Below are 22,431 nucleotides of genomic sequence, written 5' to 3'. Positions count from 1 at the left end.
CTTTTATGTCACCTTTAAGATAGGATTTTTTATGGGTGGATTCGGATACAGGCCTATACTTAGGATGAGACCCTCTCCTTAGACCTGGGCCTCTAGATATTGGACTTGTCAAAATCTTCGTCACAGTATTTCTTCATTTTATTGCCTGAAGGTGCAATGAAGTGTAAAATGTTCTGTCTACTCATTCAGCTCATTGGATTCCTGTCTTTTATGTCATCACTAGTGGTATTTCAATCCATTGCAGGATGTAAGGGGGTGATCTTACTAACACAATTTTTGCAAAGCATTTCCCCCAGTTGTCTCATTGTCGCCATGTTAAACCATAGGAGCAAACCCCCCTCCCCCCCCTGCAAACCCCCAGGCTCAATCAAACATCCTTGAAGCTAACATTTTCCACTTCAAGCGCTGCTTACGACAGCTAACTGCCAACTACTTTTCCACGTAATACACCCTGCACTAACGAGGCCCTGTCCATGTGAGTTTGTAAAAGTAAAGTAAAACCAATCAATCAATCAATATCGGAGGCAGGAGTGAAAGAGATGACAATTCTCTTCCCTACATCTTAGGGAGAATTAACACCGACGCGACAAGCGACAGGCGAGGATTACACCAATCAAACGCAGGCTTGTGCGGCCTGTCATGCTGCCACGGTGTGAAACTTTACTTCTGATTGACTCGCTCCCAAGCGATATGTGTCGTCTGTCGCTTCGGTTTGAAATCTCCCTTATAATTATTTTTTTGTAAAATATAGAAAACAATTTCCATATTTCTTGAATTCATGTATATAAGTACATATACTTTACAGAACCATCGAATTTTGTTAATAAAGAATAAATCCTGTACACCAACTTACAGAGAGTGTTGAAGTGTTGCCGAGTAAAGTACCATTATTTTAGCGACCTACTCATGTAAATATGTGTGCAAGGGAAGAGTACATACATGCCATGTGCGCAAGTTATTAATTTGATTACTTAATATCATAAATTAATTAATGATTGTTAATTTAATTCAATGTCCTCATTTTATTAATATTTTGAAAATTGTGGTATTTTAAGAGGTCCTTCCGGATTGACCACGAGCCAGGCCTCTACCCCTTCCCTCCTCCCTGAAAATAATTTTAGTTACGTGTCTGTTGGGTATCAAGTCCTAATTGATTGGGATATTATATCCCTGATGAAGCTCGCAGAAATACAAACAACTTTGCATAATTTCGACTGGAAGAAAGGTGACTTCAGAGCGCGCTTCCACCTACCGCGCACTGAATCATGGGGCACGCATCTTTCCAATCGCCGGTGGGTAATCAGGATTTACGCGCCTAGCCTTCAAAGTTCACGTCGCCTCGTAGGCCGACAGATCTCGAAAGAATAATAAAAAAAAAAGGTGAAGCTCCATTTCTATTTTCGTCGCTCTCTTCTTTTGTTACACCCAGCAAAGTTAATTTACAATTGAGGAGGTTGTGGTCGCCCCACCCAAACGCCCGATTCTTTCACTTTTCTTTCCGTCACGTACGACATATATGACGAAGAAACTGCGTTGTAAGTGTTGCTAACCGCGACACAAAAACACAGGTGATGTTTATCATATGTGAGCAGTCTACTATTGCCATCCTAGCTCAAAAAGAGCAAAGGTCTGCCGCTTTCAACTTTGTTACTCCAAGGAGCTGTTTAGCTCCACGAGTTCAATAAAGGATATGCTAATTCAGGTAAGGTCATAATTTGGCTTAAAATTTATATCACTAGTTTAACCTGCATGTAATTTTATAAGAAACATATCGAACGAGAGAAAATGATCTGGCATGGGTATGTGAGTGAGACCTGGTTTGATCTGTGTGAAAAATCTTCATTGAGCTCCATATTCGTGTAAGTAAATATACTGTAGTTCTGTAGCTCTCTCACTTGTCCAATGTTTAGTTGACATGGTAATCGTAGCCTCCCCGATGATTGTCAACCTCAGTGGTAAAGTGGTTACGCCAGGGGTCCCGGGTTCGAATCCCGGTTAGGACATGGATGTTTGTGTTTGTCGGGGGATACTACCGCATAAGGGTATTCTTTAAAAGAAAAGATGGCGTGGTGGTAACGTCGTCGCCTTGTAATCAAGGGGTCCCGGGTTCGATACCTGGTGGAGGCACATTGTACAGTGGTTCCCACTTTAAACTGTAGGTCCAGTCCCGATTAACCTATCTGTGCATAAAGTGAATTTAAAACATCAATTCAAATTCAAAACATGGTAATTGCATCCAGTTCCTTAATTTAGGAGCATGCAATGATTATGACAATATTGCCATTTTTACTTTGCAATGTTTTTCGTTGCCATTTTTACTGAAATTCATAGTGGCTGGCGCTCATATGACGCTCGTCCCGTAATAATATACACAAAACGCAAGGTAACCCAGATATTTACACTTTTAACTTGTCACATGCTGCTTAGGTTATGTATGCATGGTAACTGTGCGCTACGATATTACTGCTTAGGAATGCACAATATGATAAGAAAAATTCGTAGAAAGGAGGAATAATAAAATACCTAGGATAACGATCACCACTGTAATAAAACTCGTGCCATATGATTGCACAAAGACAAGGAAAATGTCAAAGTGGCATGCTGTTATCGACCAGTTCCAGTTTCACTTCGACGACGTCGGTGCCTTCGTAGAACGGAATAGTCATACTTTTATAGGAACGCGTGCATACCTACTGATCTAATATGCATTGTGTATTCAGGATATCTAGGTGGGAGGAGGGGATGTCTTACTTGACTTCCACTGAAAAAATCCTACAGACTCCTCTTTCAAAAAGTAAATACGGTTGGGCATGAATTCTTCCAAGTCATTTAGGAAATATTCAATGTTTTCGGAAAATAAAATGTTTATTAACTAACTCTCTAGAAGGCTGCAACAACACAGGCCCTCGATCTATCCCTATCCTGAGCAACATCTATCCACTCTTTTCCATCCCTACCGATTTCATTCCAGGTCCATATCAATGTTATCTCTCCATCTTAGTTTTGGCCTTCCTACTGGTCTCTTACCATCAGGTTTCCCAATAAGAATCCTGTAAAATTCTTCTTTTCTCTCCCATCCCAGTCTTCTTGATTTGAACACTCTAACAATATCTGGAGAGGAATACAAATTGTTCAGTTCTACATTATGTAACCTTCTTTACTCACTTTTCTTTTAGGCCCAAATATTTTTCTAAGGATTTTATTTTCAAATTTGAAAAAAGTGTTTATTCGTAATTAAAATTATGTCATACATATTTCGAATAATGACCACTGCCAAGCGCTGTAAGCTGGTATCTTTCTCTCTGCCTCTTAGATTGTTATCTACTTTCACACAGTGACATGCGACACGTGACGCTCTTACATGAACCAATCAAAACCATGCATATGAAGATTGTCACTTCACTACGGTTTGAGAGGTATCAAGTGACACGTCATGTATGTCACTTCGGTGTAAAAGCTGCATCATATTTACATTTGTTTATGTTTAAGAATCGCGCACCGTGGCGCCAGGCTTTGGGCTCAGGATATGGGACGCGCGCTGGTTCCTGTCCCCGGGTGGGGAGCGTAACAACTTTTCTCCTGAGATTACGGCCAGTGTACGGGACCGGTGGCCACCCACCATATCGTGAGGAAATTGGGGAGATACAAATGAGTAGCAGAACCCGGTCATGGAAACCTATAACGACTGGGGGTTCGTCGTGCAGACCACACGTCACTTCGAACTGGTTGGATGTTCTCCCACCTCTGCTGAGGCATGTGGTGGTGAGGGCGGCTGTTGGTAGGTAGGGACTGACCCTCACAGGCTGTTGTATCACGAGTTTTTATTATTATTGTTTTTAAGATCAGATGGAAGGACGTATGCTATGCCATCATTATCAGGCAAATTGTCATTAAGTATTTTTTTTCTCTTATGTAATATGATTTAAGATTGTTTCCGCAAATGTGCTAAATGAATCCGCCAATACCGAACCAAGCTTAACTGCAGTCGGAATCGTTAAACGAAGCATGAAAATTAGGTGTTACCGCGGTTTATTCTGTTTGTTATGTTTATGTATATGTACGAGTGTGTTATTTTGTTGTGGGGGGTTTCCGCTTGGTCACCAGTTGATCGTATGTTGAATGCATTGAAAATCATTTTTAGAAAAAAATGCAAATCAAAGTAGTTAATTTTGTAACGTTTCTATTTATAATCGTCAAGTTGCTTGAGATACGATACGATCTACGATAGCCGGATTTTGTGCGTACTCAGAGACACGCATGATTTACTCACCTGACAAGGTCAGCCTCGCGAGACCTCCTAGTGACGTCAAATCCGCTTGGACCATGGAGATGTCGTTGTCGTCGACGCGGAGTTCCTGAAGGTTGCTCAGTGGCGCCAGCAAGTCCGAGGTGACGGCTCGGAGAAAGTTGTGCGCCAGGTCGAGCTGCCTCAGCGCCCTCAGGTGAGCCAGGGAGTAACCTGACACGGTGACGATCCTGTTGTGGGAGAGATCGAGTCGGGTCAGGGAGAAGAGATGGAGGAACGCGTGGTCCTCCAGGACGTCTATTTGGTTGTAGCTGAGAGTCAGCGTGGTCAGCGACGTCATGCCTTGCAGGGCACCCTGTCGCACGCTCGTCAGGTTATTGTAGGACAGGTTCAGCACCATCAACGATGGTAATGCTCTGATGGTGTCGAGCGTCAGGGCACCTTTGAGGATGTTCGAACTCAGGTCCAGCTCTTCTAGAACGTCCAACCCACGCCCGCGGTTCACTTGGGAAACGTCGATTTTATTGCCGTGCAGTCGCAACGTCCTCAGGGCTTTCAAAGGCACGAAGGCGTCCTCCGACACGCTGCTTATTAAATTATCACTAAGATCCAAGAAGGAGAGGTTGTGCAAGATGGGGAAAGAATGCCCACCGACTGCGCGTAGTTTATTATGAGATAAATCCAACCTTTCCAGCAAAGGTAGCGTCAGCAGCGCTGCTGTCGGCACTCCCGTTAACTTATTATTGGGCAACCCCAGCGCCAAAAGTGAACTGCCGAGGCCCGTGAAGGATAGAGTAGACACTTCGCGTATTTCGCCGGACGATACCACCAGTCCGTGAAGCGTTACGTCCTTAAAGTTCAACTCTGGGATGACCGTCATGTTCTGCAGCGAGCAATCCAGGAGGGACACTGCGGCGTCAGGGGACAGTCCCTGCAGGGCCTCTGCGATGACTTCCAGGGTCCTTTTGTCTCCCGTGCACCTCAGCGTATGCGGAAGATCACAGGTACATGATGCCGACGGTTGCTGAATGAGAGGGCAACGCCAACCTATGGGGTTCTTCTCAGACTTCTCTCCCATCACTAGCAGCCACAGCATGCTGGACAGGATCCACACCCTGAAACAAAGACAGTTAGAATCAGTTTCCATATAAGACTAGTACACCTGTGTAGCAATATATTCATAGAAAGACCATCACTGCAAGAACGAAGTCATTGTAAACAAAATCACATGATTTGTCAGAAGTACTGGCTTGTTTAATTAATTCTGCAATCGACTCGTGCATGGCACATAAAGTTCCGCAACTCATACGCACTATATTCCTAAGTGCAAAATTTCTGCGTGCATATGCAATTGGAATCAACCAATAGGAACGGAGTTTTTCACTGAATGCATTTCAAGTAGATCACGTGCACTTGTTCACCCTAACTTCTATCTTGCAGTGGACAAAGAATACTACAACATAAGCTTGATCTTGGTGATTCATTGAGTGATATGCACTTCGAGCAAATGGGAAGCATCGGCGGAAACCACAGGGTGCTACACTTGACTTATCGAGAGTTGAATAAGGAAACGTTGGTAATTCATTATTTATTGCTTTGGATGGCGATGTTAAGCCTTTTCTTCCACTTAACCATTTCTACTTTACACTTTTTAAAAAATAATATAGTACATTATAGTTTGAGAAATATACAAAATCTAAAAACATTTATATAAAAAAATTACATATGAATGATTCTCCCTTCTATTTGCCTCGACAAAAGATAATCTATTCCCAACTTCCCGCCAACTATTACAGTGGGCTCTCTTTAATTCGAACTCTAAGAGGAGACGAAAAAAAGTTCGATTTATCCAAAATTCGAATTATCAAAAACATCACTTCATTAAAGATGGTTTCAAGGGGAATAAGCTTCTGTTCGAATTACCTAGTAATTCGAATTATTATCCAAGTTCGAATTACCTAGTAATTCGAATTGTTATCCCAGTACCAATTATCTAGTAATTCGAATTATTATCGAAGTTCGAATTACGTAGTAATTCGAATCATTATCGAAGTTTGAATTACATAGTAATTCGAATTATTATCCAGGTTCGAATTAAAGAGGGTCCACTGTATATAGCCTATGATTTGGGTAACACGTTGTGTATGTTGTTTATACTAAGTCGAAAATCGAGATTAGACCGAGACTTGTCGTTCGAAACGAGAACGAGAGAGTCATTTACAACTCGAGAACCAAAACATTAAACACTGATCAAGCACGTGCCCCTGCTCTTTACGTAACGTTAACGTGTGTAACTGGCGCTTACTGGTTCTCTATGAGCAAATTGATGAGCGGAAACTAAAAAACAGCGTCACCTTCGAGCCATAATGTGCTCCGAAGGTTCCACTGCAGCCGTCAGATGTGTCTGCGAAATGCCTCCGTAATGTGCTAAACGACTACAAAATTGCGGCACTAATCACACTTATGGGACTCGTAATGATACGTCCGATAGATGGTGCTCATGAGAGTCCAGCGGCCTGTCATTACGCCGTCCGCTAATCAGGTGTTATTTACGCCGCGGGAACCGACGCTTTTCGGCGTTAAATAAATTTCACACGTTCGTTAACCAAGTCCTCAAGGGTGGATCCCGAATACGTGCGTCTGTGGAGCTGTTAATTTGCTTCGCAGCGGGGTGGATGTATTTGCAGCTCTAACCTGTGGCTTTATCTTTTGAGCAATAACGCAGCATATTAAAAATCCTCGTCCCCAGGGCAGTGTTGCTATCTGAAGGGAAATTTCGCTAGCTACAGGGAAATGCCGAATAAAGAAAATTTTAAAACATCTGGTCCATATTATAGCATCTATATTTTTGAAATGTGAAATGCGTTTCTCTTTTCTTTCAAGCGTAAATTATCCCCCAAAAAACTATTAGTTAATAAGGAATATTACAGCGTTAGTGAATATCTAGATTGTAAATTATAGAAATTTTGTAATAATATTTTTATATGAACTGTACTGTATGGAGTAATAAATTCAAATTCAAATCAAATTCAAAAAATAATTTAGATTTGATTGGGAACAAGCAATATCTTCCCATTAACTAGTTTTAAAAAAATATTGTAACAATACAACCGCTATCGTGGAAAACTTTCGTATCGCAAAAAGACGTCTGTTGACATTTATGTAATCAATTTTCATTTCCTTTTATTCTAATTCTTTCTATCAGTCCTAATATTTATTTGATTTGTTGCTATCTAAATGATAATTATAATAATAATAGTGGGTGTGATGCTCATCACATCATCCGGCACCAATGGCCGAGATTTGTTATAAAAGACACTTTACTGCAAAATAAAGTAACGATTGTTTAAAATGCTTAAAAAAATGGCATACTTAGTAATTTTGAACAATATTTTCATTCTTTCATACTCTACCTCCTACTATCTTTCTCTTTCTTCCTTTATTTCTCTTGAATTTTATCTTGTTTCTTTATATATTTCTTGATTCACTTTCTTCTTGTTTCTCATATATCTGTTTTCTTCGTCTATTTCTTGATATCTCTTTCTTCCAGTTTATCTTATCTCTGTTTTCTTCGTCTATTTCTTGATTATCTTTCTTCCTGGTCCTCTTATATCTGTTTTCTTCGTCTACCTTTTGATCTCTCTTTCTTCGTGTTCCTCCTATCTCTTGTTATGTTCGTCTATATCTTGTTCTCTCTTTCTTCCTGTTTCTCGTTCCTTTTCTTCCTCTAATTTCGATCTATATCGTTCTTTATTTCTTTTTCTTCTCCATCTCTTTCTTTCTCTTTCTTTATTTATTCCATTCTACTTTTACTTTTGATTCTCTATATTGTTTTTACTCTATCTTTATTACTTTCACTTTCTCGTTCTTTCCATTTCCTTCTGTCTTTTTACCCTCTCGTCCCTCTCTCTCTCTCTCTCTCTCTCTCTCTCTCTGTGCGTCTTACTCTTCTGTATATGGTTCTGAAAAATTACAACACACGCTATTTACATAGGCTAGAGACCAGAATATAAAAAGAAAGAAGGAAACACGAAGCATCCACTGGGAATTGTTTCCGATTCAATTTTGCTACGGGGGTGCGCGATAATGCCGCATTGTGATTTAATGCCAATATGCAAATTGCGCCTCTCCCATCAAGATGTTGTCGCCCGTCGTCTCCGGCCTCGTCCCCCTGGCGCCGAGGCGACTCTCAGACCGTGACAGAGAATCGTCTGGTGAAAAACAGCAGCCTCACTCTCCGCTTCCGACAATCAACCGAATTTTTCCCGGTCGGGACGTGCTCGATCGCCCGGGCCTTTGTGTCGACGAGGGATGGAAATAAACAAAACAAAGGGGGCGTGACGCAGCTAAATCCATCGCCAACTGAACGTGTCACGTCCGATGCTGCTAAACCAACCACCTGACGACAAGAGGGGAGGAAAAAAAGAGAGTTCACGGGAAATCCACTTATTCAAAACTAACAAGAACATTGTCAGAGGTCACAGGAATGGCCAAATCCGGATAATTTTCTATCCGAATATTTGAAATCCGGATATCGGATTATTCGTATATCCGAATTCTCCGGAGATACAGATATTCGGATTATCCAGATAATCGGATTACCCTAAATGTATGGATATTCGGATTATCCGAAATGTCAGGATATTCGGATTATCCGAAATGTCAGGAAATTCGGATTATCCGAAATGTCAGGAAATTCGGATTATCCGAAATGTCAGGAAATTCGGATTATCCGAAATGTCAGGAAATTCGGATTATCCGAAATGTCAGGAAATTCGGATTATCCGAAATGTCAGGAAATTCGGGTTATCCGAAATGTCAGGAAATTCGGATTATCCGAAATGTCAGGAAATTCGGGTTATCCGAAATGTCAGGAAATTCGGGTTATCCGAAATGTCAGGATATTCGGATTATCCGAAATGTCAGGATATTCGGGTTATCCGAAATATCAGGAAATTCGGGTTATCCGAAATGTCAGGATATCCGAATGCGTGCATTATCCAGACAGTTTTATCGTTTATCCATTTAACGGACTATCCACATATTCGTATTTCACTGTATTTTCCACAACTTCATGAATTTTTTCTATCCGGATATCCGAATTATCCGTTGCATGCTAAACGGATATCGGATAATTTGAAACCCAGATATCCGTTATCTGGATTTTGTGGCCATCCCTTCTAAAGTTGTGCATTTCCCAACCATTCTGACTAACAACAGGGTTAGAAACCATGGGTTTATCCAGAATTTCCGATCTGGCGGTGTGGGTACATTTTGAGGAGTTGAAAAGGCAACTCTGGCGACTAAATTGCCATAAATAAGAACTCTTTGAGGAAAAATATGGGGGGTGTTGCCAAAAATTTGGAGTGATGTTAGAGGGAGTGTTGGGGGTGTATGCATACCGGTAAATCATTGCTGGAAACAGCCCGGAAGCACACACACTTATCATATTCCTAAAATGCGACGTAAAATATATATTTCGTTTAATTGTGAACTTCTTTTCTGTTAGGAGAACGGACTTGTCGATTAGGGTTCTTTAGTCCCGTCTGCGGTATTCGCCATTGCATCTTGTTGATGCAATTATTCAAGTTTTAATATAAAAAAGGAAACCGCTTCTTTATTTCTTATCGATGTGGTGGACTTGCAATGCCGTCACCGCAGGTTTTGGGTTCGAATCCAGGTTAAGCATTTATGGCAATGCCATGACAACAATTTATGTTTCTTTTCTAATTTCAAGAGAAAGTGATTGTTCTGCTCAGGTGAGATATGTACTACAAACGATTACGCTTTGAAGTGAACCACCTTGACCATACACACCTCGGGAAAAATTCAAAGAACTCCTCCCTGGGTACTCGCTACAGGCTAACCTTGAAATTCCTAGCTTCTTGATTCCACCGCTGACGGCGCTGGTGAACGTCCCAACAGCCAGAGGCGTTATTTTTTCTAATCATTCCTTTTTTATGCACTGCCAGCAACAGGTAGGGATTTCTAAAAGTCCTAATAAAGCTACTGCCGCAGAGGAAGAACACACACACACACACACACAGACAGAGGAACAGAGTTGTTGTTTGCATTCATATCGTGGGAGTGAGTGATTCTTTGATAGTTGGATTCAACACTCACACAAATTCGTTGGGTTCTAAGTTATACGTAGAAAGAACATGTGAAATGGTTGGATCTCTATTTTATTAATAAGAATGTAAAGCTCATTTTTTTATCAACACAGGAAAGAGTTAGTAAGGAATTTAGGTCTTTAGTCAGCTGTCCACATACCCGTTTGTCCGTGAAATAATGCACTTGCGATAAAATGTGTTCTATATACACACGCTGCTACGTGCTACGATTTTTCGAGAGTGCAAATGGTATTCTTCTTTTCCTCCTTAGTTTCAAACTTGTTTTCAGTATATTGTAGATCTTTCGGTTGTAGGTTAGGCTAGGTTAGGTTATGTTATGTTAGCAGGTACTGGTATACAAGTGTGCGTAATGTAAACTATTTCAAACGTCAATTCATCCTCCCCCAGAGGCAATTTATCAGTACGTCCTGAGTTGGGAAGACATTGTACTGAAATATCCAACTGGTGCACAGTGCACACCACTTCCTGAAATTGCACTGTCTTTTGGAATTTCCATAGTTCCTCAATTGTTAAGTCCTGAACCAGGAATAAATCTCACGGACAGGATATAACTTCGGGGGCAGATTCATCTTTCTCTCTCATCCGAAGCGTTTCCAAGTAATGGAATTGTACGTGCCCTGATGCAACAGTTGTCAGCTAATTCGTCGGAATTTTGTTTCAATCCAATATCGCATTGCATAAAACACACAGAATGAACACGGTGATGAACAAGTTGATATGTAATACGTATGTTTCTCGCTGTTTCTTGCTTTCATTCAGTGACGTAGGCAGCTCAAATTCAGTCCCGCCGCCGTCAAAACAGCCTACACTAGAATCGCAAAGGGATAGAAGGAATGAGACAGATATAAAGGAAGAGGTGACAGAAGAGAGAGAGAGAGAGAGAAAGGTAGAGATAAATATAGAAGAAATGGAGGAGAAAAAGTAACGAAGGAAATATAGAGAAAGGAAGGAATAGGAAAAAAGAAAGACGCAGAGAAAAAGGAAGGAAATGAGGGAAAGAGAGAACGGAAGAGAAAGTGGAAGAAAAGGCTGGAGAAAGAAGGAAATAAAGAAGTAAAATAGCCACGACAACTGAAAATATTTCGTACATACTCGAGCCAATAACGGATCCAGAAATGACACTTGGAAGGGGGATTATCGGCCGGAAGTCTAGCTTTTATTCAACAATATATTGTACTACAAATAGGAACCTGAGTGATCTAAGGATTAGTATAGCACACTACGACTATCATAGGTTTCGATTCGCAGCAAAATATCGGAAGCGAAATGTTTTCTTCCTTCATGAATCATGATCATATCTTTGCATTGTTACGATAAACCGAAGGATATAAAATAGCAAAACAAAGAGCCAAGAGTTTTTTGTTTAGAATCTTTTCGCTCCTTTCGGGCCCGGAAAATGTAAATAAAAATTATTTATCTCATCCTTTACTTTAATTTGAAGTGATGGTGCTTCAATATCTGAATACAGAATCAGAAACTATTAATGAAGGACAATGAGCATTGGAAAGCTTACAAAACACACGGTTGAATTCCATTGATTAAAAAACGGTGTACATAAATACTGAGATACAAATAATAAAGTATAATTCAAACAAAATCTGTAAAAAAAAGTATGTAATAACTTAGATTGGGTGGGCATTTGGGAGGGGCAACTTGCCCCATCACCTTCCCACCCGAACTTAATTATCCGGCGACTACACTGCTCGCATTGTTTAAATAACTTCACATATGCATATCATTTTATCTTGAAATGTAATAACAGGTCCACTGCCCCACATACGATTCATGAAAATGCAACTCTCGTCCGTAGATCGCTCACTTTGTGCGGTTTAACCTGTTTTATTTTTCCCCTCACCAAAAAGTAAATCGCCCAGACGGCGCGTTCTAACTTCGGTCAGCAGCGACATCCTTCATGTGTGGTTAGTAATGCGGTTATATCCCCCCTCCCTCTCCCCAACTATTCACGTGACTAGCAGCGACAAGGGCTTCCCAATCTACGGTTGCCAACTTGGCGGTTTTGTTGCAAGAAATGTCTAGGCATTGACAATCCCATGTAGTTCAGGAACTTTAGGGTGAAATAGAGTAGAACCTAGAGATAATTAGTGTAGAGCAAGTTTTTTGTGATGGGAAAAAAATACGTGTTCTCAGAAAGTTTACAGACCCCCCCCCCCCTCCTCTATATCGAAAGGTAGGGGGTGAGTAAATGACAAAAAAATTACGAGTTTTGAAATAACCCCGCTTCTAACTTCAGATTCAAGCTTACGAGGATTCAAAATGATCAGGATAATTAATTTTCAAGACAAAAAATAATAATACGTACTTACGTTTTATTTAGATTTCGATAATTGACATGGACGGACAGACAGACGGACACGACCGTCACGAAAGAGCACTTTCTCCAGGTTTTTTTTATTCGTACCCTAATATTTATCTGTAAATTACTTTTATTTATTTAGAATCTTGAAACTACAGGCAAATGTTAATTTAGTGTGTTCTACGTACCTGTAATGGTAATTGACATATGTAATTTATACATAACTCTATACATAAAATTGATATATAATTCTGTGATTATAATATGCTTATTGTACGTACTATGATTGTAAAGGTGTACAATTATGTAATGATGCCTGAAGAACACGAATTTTACACATATTCATATATTTTATTTAAGTTTTTATTAGTGTTGCCCACGAGACGAGACTTTGGCCTGTCTCGTCTCGTGGAAATGCTGTGAAATGCTGTCTCGTCTCGAAAATATTCGTTTGTCAAAGGGACACACGATCAATCTCGTCTCGTCTCGAATTTTTAAAAGCCTGTCCCGTCTCGTCCCGTGGGCAACACTAGTTTTTATGAGTAGATAGGGGCTAGGGATGGACGATATCGGAAATATGGTATCGCGATATATCGTCAAGAAAATATCGTCACAGACGATACGATACGATATTTTTCCGTATCGTGATATCGGCGATATATCGTCTGCATGATATATATCGCCAAATATCGTGACGATATATCGCCGACACGATATATATTGCCAAAATATCGTGACGATGTATCGTCTAGTTGATATCGCCTGGACGATATTTTTTTCAATATCGCGATATATCGCCCAACACTAATAAGGGCTATATACTAATTTTAAGTGTGATGATGAAAATACATTATACTGTAGTATTTTGGGCATCTCTGAAGTAGATCTGGAATTCGGATTAAAATTTTTGGGTACTTTGAAACGTGCCCACTGTGTATCTCGATTTTGTTACCTCGTTGGATGATTTACACATTCTTTGAATGAGAGCTAATTGTATCTGCACATTTCGTTTGGGTTCAGGGAATTTGGTAGATATCAGCTTCGAATGCGGCACAGTCTCGGTCTTGTCTCAATCTTGCCTTGAATTTTATCTAATCATCTTCATCGTTGCGATTAGCCATCCAGATGCGAGAGAAATTAGTTTCGTAAGTTGGCAACACTGGCGAAAACCGGTCAGGCCACACAGCCGCAGATGAGGCTGTGAACGTCGCGTCTCCTTCCACCTACGAGTAGTGTAACGGCGCTGACAGCAAGGTGTGGACAAAATGTGGCCTTCCACCTGAAAAAAGGAGAGAACTCTCTGCGGTTTCCCATGCTTCGATGGCCGCGGCCCTCATGCATATTTTCACACGGTTAGCGCCAGAGGACCACGTCGCGAGGTTGGTAATCGGGGGGAAAACAACAATAACAAAAAACAAAACACTCAGGACCGTGAAAAGGGAAATGGTGGGGGGCTGGGAAGACGATGCAACACCAGCACTGGAAAAGGAGTGGTTCGAATCCCTCTCCATATTAGCATGAAGTGAACTTTCATTGTGACGATTCTATTTGCAAAGCAGTGGATAAAATCTCAATGGCGTCATTGTGTGTGTCTTTCTATTTAGATAATTTTGCGTCGCTTTTCTTCCTCTTAGATTAATGGCGACTAGGAGATGATGAAATGGTGGTTGATTTTGATTCATTTTTTTGTTATTTAGCGTCGATTTTCTGCCAATTTTTGGCTAATAGCGACATGAGGATGAGTTTTGATATTAAACTGATGAAGGGACAGTTACAAAAATCACCCGGTGCTCGTGACACCTGGCGTCGCAGCGCACTGTGTCAACTACTCCCCCACAGAAGTCTTGGCAAGATGAATGATGGGACAAACAAAGTGATACACGTATCAATGCCTCAACAGGATTGAAACTTGGGATCTCTGGCTTTCAGAGCGTCCCTCTAGCCACTTCACATTTAGTAATATCTCTTCGGTGTTTTGGAAAGACTCCAGAAGAACAGAGGTTCCCAACATTTTTCCGTCCGGGACTGGGAATTACTTGTAGGGGTGTGCACCCAGTTTCTGTTAACATCGAGTACTTTAAACCCTATTTTACGCTTGCTTGAACAGATTACACATTTCATTCTAGAAAAGTAAATATGTAATTTTAAAAGACTAATTTAGTCTAGTCTAATTTCCAACTAAACAAACATGCTGGAATTGAAACATTTTTTTTTATTAGCCGAACTAATGTGATGATTGGGGCTGCATTTTCCGCATAAGCTGGAGTATGTTGGGTTCAAAGGTATCTTAAGTCGTAAATCTGAGTGCGCGTCAAGTCTATTTCTGTACTTGCTTTTCACTTGAATCTGAGATGAAAATCCCTTTTCACACAAATATGAGATGGAGAACGGCATGAGCAACTATAATGCCTCATCCGAAAGTTCAGGATACTCAACGCTGCAACCGAAACGAAAACGACAGATATCCAATTCCCTTGAGTTAAACACCAGAGATATGCCGGTAAAATGCAATGGTAGAGGGCGAATAACAGAAATATAGAGTTTAGTAGACAACGTACAACACAAGTCGAATTTAAATTGTTAAAAACAATATATATTAGTAATTTTATAGGTTTTCAAGTTTTTTTTTGGTAATTTAATAGGTTTCTATTAATAATAATAGGTTATTAAGACACAGTAAATTTTCGAGCACGACTTCGCGACCCTCCAAACGTCCCCTCGGGACTCAGCAGTGGGTCGCGCCCCTTAGGTTGAGAAATGATGCTGTACAAGGTAAACATTTTTTAAAAGTAATTCTTGGAAAGTTAGCCAGGGTTTAATTCAACCAAACTATTATGTGTTAATAATAGTGCTACAAGCATTAGAAAAAATCGGGGGATCGCGAAAGGAGATAAAGAGATGAATTCAGGAGGGAAAGAACTAGGGAAATATAAGACAGAATAAATAAGATGAAAAATTAGGAAGAGTGAGAGACAGAATGGAACAAGAAAGAGAGAAAAAGTAAGGCAGAGAGTAAAAAGAGAGTGTGATTGATTGAGTTGGTGTTATAAGTCCACTTTATGCACTGTAAGGCTGATCGGGACTGGACCTACAGTTTAAAGTGGGATCCGAACCACTACGTGCCTCCACCGGGTATCGAACCCGGGACCCCTTGATTACAGGCGACGACGCTATCACTGCTCCATCGGGGAGGCCCTAAGATTGAGTGTGTGTGTGCCGTCTGTGCGTGTGTGCCGTCTGTGCGTGTGTGTGCCGTCTGTGCGTGTGAGTAAGAGAGAGGGAGGAGGAATTGAATGTCAAGTCATGATGACCACCAGTGTTGAAGTGGAAAATGTTAGCTGGGGGGTTAGATTCTTGGAGTTAGCTGGGAAGGGGGAAGGGGATGCTCGTATGTTTTAACATAGTGACAATGAGACAATGATGCTTTGCGAAAATTTTACTACCTGCAGATGGAGAATACCATCCCTCCCTAGATCCACCCTCATTTCGAGCACGGATATTCCGTCGATTCGTCAGTCCACTCAAAGAAAATTTACTGGTCCTTCTGCTCTTGATATGTAAATCTCACTCCATCATCATTTGTCCTCGTCGCCGTGATTGGCCTAATGAGTAAAATAAAAATACAGCTGCCAATGCTTTCGCTCTTCGATCATTCCTCTCCGTCACAGCGAATGAATTCTTTACGAGAGGAGGTAGTTAAGACTTTTTATTTCCAGCTTATCGCTTCATTCCCATCTTTTATTCCCTTCCTTAATCTTGATAACATCGTGTCCAACGAGCTGAGACCCGAATTGCGTGAGTCGCTCGCAGAAAACAAGTCAATGATGGCGGAACTCTCGACGATTTTTTTTTTTCCTTAAAGTCACGGAAGCCGCAAAAGAAGACAGGAGCAGAGCGTGGAGAGTCTCCCGTCTACGAAGCGCTTTCTCAAGCACGAGTGACGGCGTTTAGGCGGGGCTTGGTGTCGTCGCGACGCAGGACTGAGCTCGCTTTCCGCTTCGCCTGCCGCTGACCTTCGTGCCTCCCCTTTTATATTTCATGAGGATTCGAAGCAACTAACTCTCTGGCATTTTTTAGTTTTGAGTTTTTAAGTCTACTTTATGCACCGATAGGCCATTCGGGACTGGACCTACAGTTTAAAGTGAGATCCGAACCACCATGTGCCTCCACCGGGTATCGAAAACTCTCTGGCATTTGTAAACCCGAAGGTTTATTGCAGCGTCGTCATAAGTTTTCCAGCCGTCCCTATCCTACACAAGATCAATCCACTCCTGACCATCCGTACAAATTTCCTTCACTTCTTTCTCGATATTGTAATTCCATTTTATTCTTGACCTTCCTACTGTTCTCAGGTTTCACAACAAGGAATGCCAGAGACTTGGGTTCGTCTAAATTTCTGAGCCTGTATACTTCTCCATTATTCCTATACATGCCACATGGCTTACCTACCCATAAAAGTTTTCTTGACAATCATTCTGCCAATATCGGGGATGAATATTGTTTATGCAGTTCGGTATTATGTAACAGTCTCCACTCATCTGCTGTTTCACTTCTCTTAAGTACAAACACCTATCTCGAATTTTTTTCTTTCAAAAACTCTTCATTTATGTTTCGCTTTAGTGTTTCACATCTATACAGAACTACTGGAATTATATGTTATACATTTTAATCGTTATGTTCTTTTACATTAAACGAGAAAATAAAAAGCTTATGAATAGAAAAGTAACATGCATTCCCTGAATTAATTTTAATATTCTTTAACAGTTTTCATTAATCGTACGGCACAATAATAGAATTTGTGAAAACTTTCCAGGTAAGAATATTCAGTAAAATCACAGCTGATTCTGGCTTTCTACAGCACTGAATGTTAATTTGTATGGGGGTGGATTTGTACCTGAACATCATACCAGTGTATCCTATAAAATAGACACCCACCTGGAAATTTTGTGTCCACCCTCGAGCCCAACCGAACGCAATTCTCTGACGATTTCAGGTTCAACTTACCTCAAAATAAATTCCTGGGTACGCCACTGCGTCCCAGCGAACGTTTGCCCACGACACAAGAGAGAGAGTGTCAAAAACATGATTGTTCACCCTTCTTGAAAGCGCGAACTTGCAAAGCCAGCGCGCACATGCAACTTTGAAACACTGGGAGTTTATATCTGCCGTCAGGTGCCTACTGTAGTGTCGGATTTCAAGCAGCCAGTGTTGAATTTTCCTCTCGCTTCGATCATGCCTGCGCTCTCAAACATCGAATAAGAGCATCGGCGCCGTGACGTTTCGGTTATGCCAGAGTGGAAGAAAACAGAGGAGTTCAGAGTCTGTCGTGAAACAAAACAACTGTATATGTATGCTTCGGGACTACGCTGAAAATGAAAACATAAGAAGTGGTCATATAATAATGACTGTTTTGGTTCGAAGCAGTTGGTAGGTTGGTAGGTTTTGTACTACACTAAGTAACTATTGGTAATTTTGTATATCAATTGAAATATATGAAGTTTTCAGATATGGAGTTGAAAAGTATGACTAAAGTTTTCAATGTAACGGGCAAGGGTTTTATGGCATAGACAATTCCCTGTATATACGTTACGTAGATATATTGGCCCTTCTTGAGAAATTGGCACTGTGGTAGAGCAAGAACCCGTATGCTACACACACACACACACACACACACACACACACACACACACACACACACACACACACACACACACACACACACACACACACACACACACACACACACAGGATTAAGAGAGAAAGAAATAAAAAAGATAGAGACGGAATTACAGACATGAACAAATGAAAAGAGGGAGATAAAGGCAGAACAAGAAACAGGTGGAACAGAAAGAAAGAGAGAAGAGGGAGAAACAAAGGAAAATGAAGGCAGACGAGAATATGAAAAGGAGAGGAAAATGTAGAAAATATAAAAATATGAAGAGAGAGAGAGAGAGAGAAGAAGAAGAATTAGAGAAAAGATAGAGGAACAAATGAAAAGACAGAATGAAAGAAATAGTGAAAAGATAAGGAACAAATGAAAAGAGAGAATGAAAAAAAGGAAAAATAGAGAAGAGATAGAGAAACAAAGGAAAAACATAAAGGCAAAAATGAAAAGAGAAAGAAATAGAAAAACAAATGAAAAAGATAGAGGAACAAATGAAAAGAGAGAAAGAAAAAGAAATAAAGAAGAGAGAGAGAAACAAATTAAAAAGCTAAAGGAACAAATGAAAAGAGAAAGAGGGAAACTGAGGAAGGAAGAGAGAGGAGATAAAGAATCTGAATTGATGTTCTAAGTCCACTTTATGCACAGAAATGCTAATCGGGACTGGACGTATAGTTAAAGTGGGATCCGAACCACTGTGCCATGTGCCTCCACCGAGTATCGAACCCGGGACCCCTTGATTATAAGGCAACGACGTTACCACTACGCCATCGAGGAGACCCTGAGGAGATAAAGAAAGAAGGGAAAATATGGAGGAACAAATGAAAAGAGATAGAAAGAGGGGAAACAGAGAAAGGAAGAAAGAGAGGAAAAGAGAAAAAGGACTACGTAGCCATGACAACCAAAACTAACACCGCCATTGAGCTGCTGCAGAACGGCCGTCAATGGTTAATGAAAATATTACGAAATCGAAGTCTACAATATCCACAGGGTCGATGCAAGAATCGCGTGCAGAGGAACTCTGTGAAAGAATTAGTTTCACAACTAGAAACCACACTCTGTCTAACGATTTCTTTTTCTTAATCTTTTTCCCAGCCTCCCCACTTGTGGTCTATATTAATGGAGTGGCTCCTCCTTTTTTTCTCGTCGACGATTTTTTTTTCCTGTTCCTCCCCCCTGCCTAAGATTGACGAGACCACATTCCGCCAGTGTTCCACAGAATATCGGAAAAGCAACCCCGCCCTAAGTTAACTGGGGCTGGGGTGGCGGCCCTCTCTGCTTTCGTGACACGTTCATGCAAGTTTCAGCATGTCAGAACTTCCCTCCTGGTATTCAAAGCAACACGCTCCCAACACCCATGTGACCACATTTTTTTATGCCGTCTCTTTCAATCCAATGAGGGTTCTTCTATACATGGTTGATCAGTGGCGTTTCTTGTGCTACCTTTATGGGGACTCAACGTTCTTGTTATCCAGGAGTACTACAAAGGTACATACCTCGAAGTTGAGGTATTGTGGCTTGAACCACGATGATCATCTTTCAAACCTCTATTATCATATCATCGGGACCGAGATGGAATTGTAAAAATCGAGATGAAGACGAGCCATAAATCCGTAAATTCCAGTTAAACCGAGATTCTCGGTCTTGTTCGAGACTTTGTTAATATACTGGCGATTAGCTAAACCAAGAGTGTCAAGTCTCGTCTCGCCTCGATTAGAGGTTGTCACAAAATCCGGATATTAAATTATCCGATATTTGTTTCGGATACAACGGATAATCCGGATATCCGCATATCTGGATATTTTGATAATCCGAATATTAGAATAATTCGGATAATAGTTAGGATAATCCGAATATCTTATATCCCAGGAGCGCATATTCTAGGCTAGCTAAGCTATATGCGAAGCCTGAAGTCTAGGGAATAAAATACAAGAGAAAAATCGATCAGAAATTGTAAATAAAATTATTCATATCATTCCTCATTCTGAAGTCGGCTACCTGATTTCTTATGAGTTGGCAACCCGATTTCCTATGAGTTGGCAATTTGATTTCCTATGAGTTGGCAACCTGAATTCTTATGAGTTGGCAACCCGATTTCCTATGAGTTGGCATCCTGATTTTCTATCAGTTGGCAATTTGATTTCCTATGAGTTGGCAACCTGATTTCTTGTGAGTTGGCAACCTGATTTCTTGTGAGTTGGCAACCTGATTTCTTATGAGTTGGCAACCCGATTTCCTATGAGTTGGCATCCTGATTTTCTATCAGTTGGCAATTTGATTTCCTATGAGTTGGCAACCTGATTTCTTGTGAGTTGGCAACCTGATTTCTTGTGAGTTGGCAACCTGATTTCCTATGAGTTGGCAACCTGATTTCTTGTGAGTTGGCAACCCGATTTCCTATGAGTTGGCATCCTGATTTTCTATCAGTTGGCAATTTGATTTCCTATGAGTTGGCAACCTGATTTCTTATGAGTTGGCATCCTGATTTCTTAGGAGTTGGCAACCTGATTTCTATTCATAGCCTAGGACCACGTGACATAGTGAGATAGCCCAGATCTTGGACTCAGTATACGCCACTGTTATATCCGGACAATTAGGATATTCCGATAATCCGGAAATCAGAATACCCGATGTCCGGATAAAACTTTATCCAGGTTTTGCCATCCCTAGTCTCGATACCATCTCTACCCTTATGGATAACGTCTTGCATGGTGCAATGGCCAGCTAGGTAGGAGCAAGGGAGGCTGTTCCCTTAGACTTGAGCCACCTCTCCTCACCACTATAGCGGTTTCACTTTTCAAAATTTACTTCCATTGAATTCTTTTATCTTTTGACAAGTGTACATTTCTCTATTCACTGTTAAGGTTAAGAGACTATATTTTTTTATGAATTCCAGTGCATTAAGTAAATCTAATGGTACTAAAGGAAGCTGAGCACTATGATATGGAACTATAAGTTACAACAAGGTGTCACAACGACCACATCAACGACTATTGTTGTTGCTCCGGTCTCAACAAGCAGAGTGCTGCAGAACTCCCAGCTCCAATTGGGTCAAGCCATAAACCAATTACGCTGCCCATTGCTGCTTCTGCGAACGGCATAGAGGTTGCCCATTGAGCAAATTGTAGCATGTGCTTTGCTACAGTTCTCAATGACCCTAATGATGGGTTGCAAAATGATGTTTTCATTGAGTTCCGCACTAAAGGGCAATGACGGTGCTTTCGCAATGCCTTTACATCCGCTTGCATCCAATGGGGAGCGGTTACACTCCATTAGTGATAATTGGGAAAACAGTGGAGCGTTTGTACTTACTTCTTGCGTAATAAATATTGCTTTTATCTCGTTGCCTTTATGTTTCACAAATGACCGGAGGTTTATTGTTTTTAGTACATCCCGTATCTTCACGTACTATTCAATTCTGATAACCTAAAATCATAACGGGCAGTAATTTACCATACATATCCAACATCGCTCCTAAAAGTTTTTCATAACGGCCGAACTTATGATAATTTTGGATCTAAATTTACCCGTAAACCCTCTAAATACGAACTTACACCCGCCATGTGGAAAATTCTGCATAAACACCCACATCTGGCCTCTGGGATAGCAGTCAAAAGCTATCAACTAAAGTAGTCAGCTTAACACACTACAAAGTCAGAGAGGTCCAAGATCCGAATACTGGTCACAATTGGTCATCCTCATCGCCGTGATTTACCCAAGAGGTAGAAAAACGAAGTTAAATATCCGATACAGAATCTAGGGAGAGGGGTAGGGGCACACACTTGATTCCTGAAGACGTCTAATTATAGGCCTTTTCCAGTCTTACGGCGGCCGGTCCTGGTTCTGGCAAGGAAAGTGGGGAGCGGGGATTACGCCGCAGACCAACAAGACAACAGCGGTGGCGCCGAGAGTTACGACGCGACGGGAAGAAGTACTATACGTGAACCTCGTTCTAATGGCTGCTTAGTTTCTTATCGTACTGGATTGGTCCCTTCCCCGCTCCCCACTTCCCTTGCCATCATTAGGATCGGTCGCCGTAAGAGTAGAAAATACCTTTAGTGATTATCTACTTCTG

At 41.0% G+C, this 22,431-nt stretch overlaps 1 protein-coding gene across 2 annotated transcripts in view; it reads right to left on the bottom strand.

Moving 5' to 3' along the window:
* The window catches only part of LOC146002895 (uncharacterized), a 67,142-nt gene that overhangs the window by 10,186 nt on the left and 34,525 nt on the right, over positions 1 to 22,431 (bottom strand). Inside the window, exons 1-2 of one of the 2 annotated variants that reach the window (XM_083140979.1) lie at positions 17,699 to 17,833; positions 4,271 to 5,361 (exon numbers count right to left, since the gene is read on the bottom strand). In XM_083140979.1, coding sequence (XP_082997105.1) covers positions 4,271 to 5,361; positions 17,699 to 17,778 — 1,171 coding nt within the window. In that variant the 5' untranslated portion in view covers positions 17,779 to 17,833. Of the gene's footprint in view, positions 1 to 4,270; positions 5,362 to 17,698; positions 17,834 to 22,431 lie in introns of those variants that run through there. The other variant, XM_083140988.1, reaches the window with a different exon arrangement.

The sequence above is a fragment of the Lepisma saccharinum genome, chromosome 1 (genome assembly GCF_977018435.1).
Source record: "Lepisma saccharinum chromosome 1, izLepSacc3.1, whole genome shotgun sequence".
NCBI classification, from domain to species: Eukaryota; Metazoa; Arthropoda; class Insecta; order Zygentoma; family Lepismatidae; genus Lepisma; species Lepisma saccharinum.
This window is presented reverse-complemented; position numbering and strand designations above follow the sequence as displayed.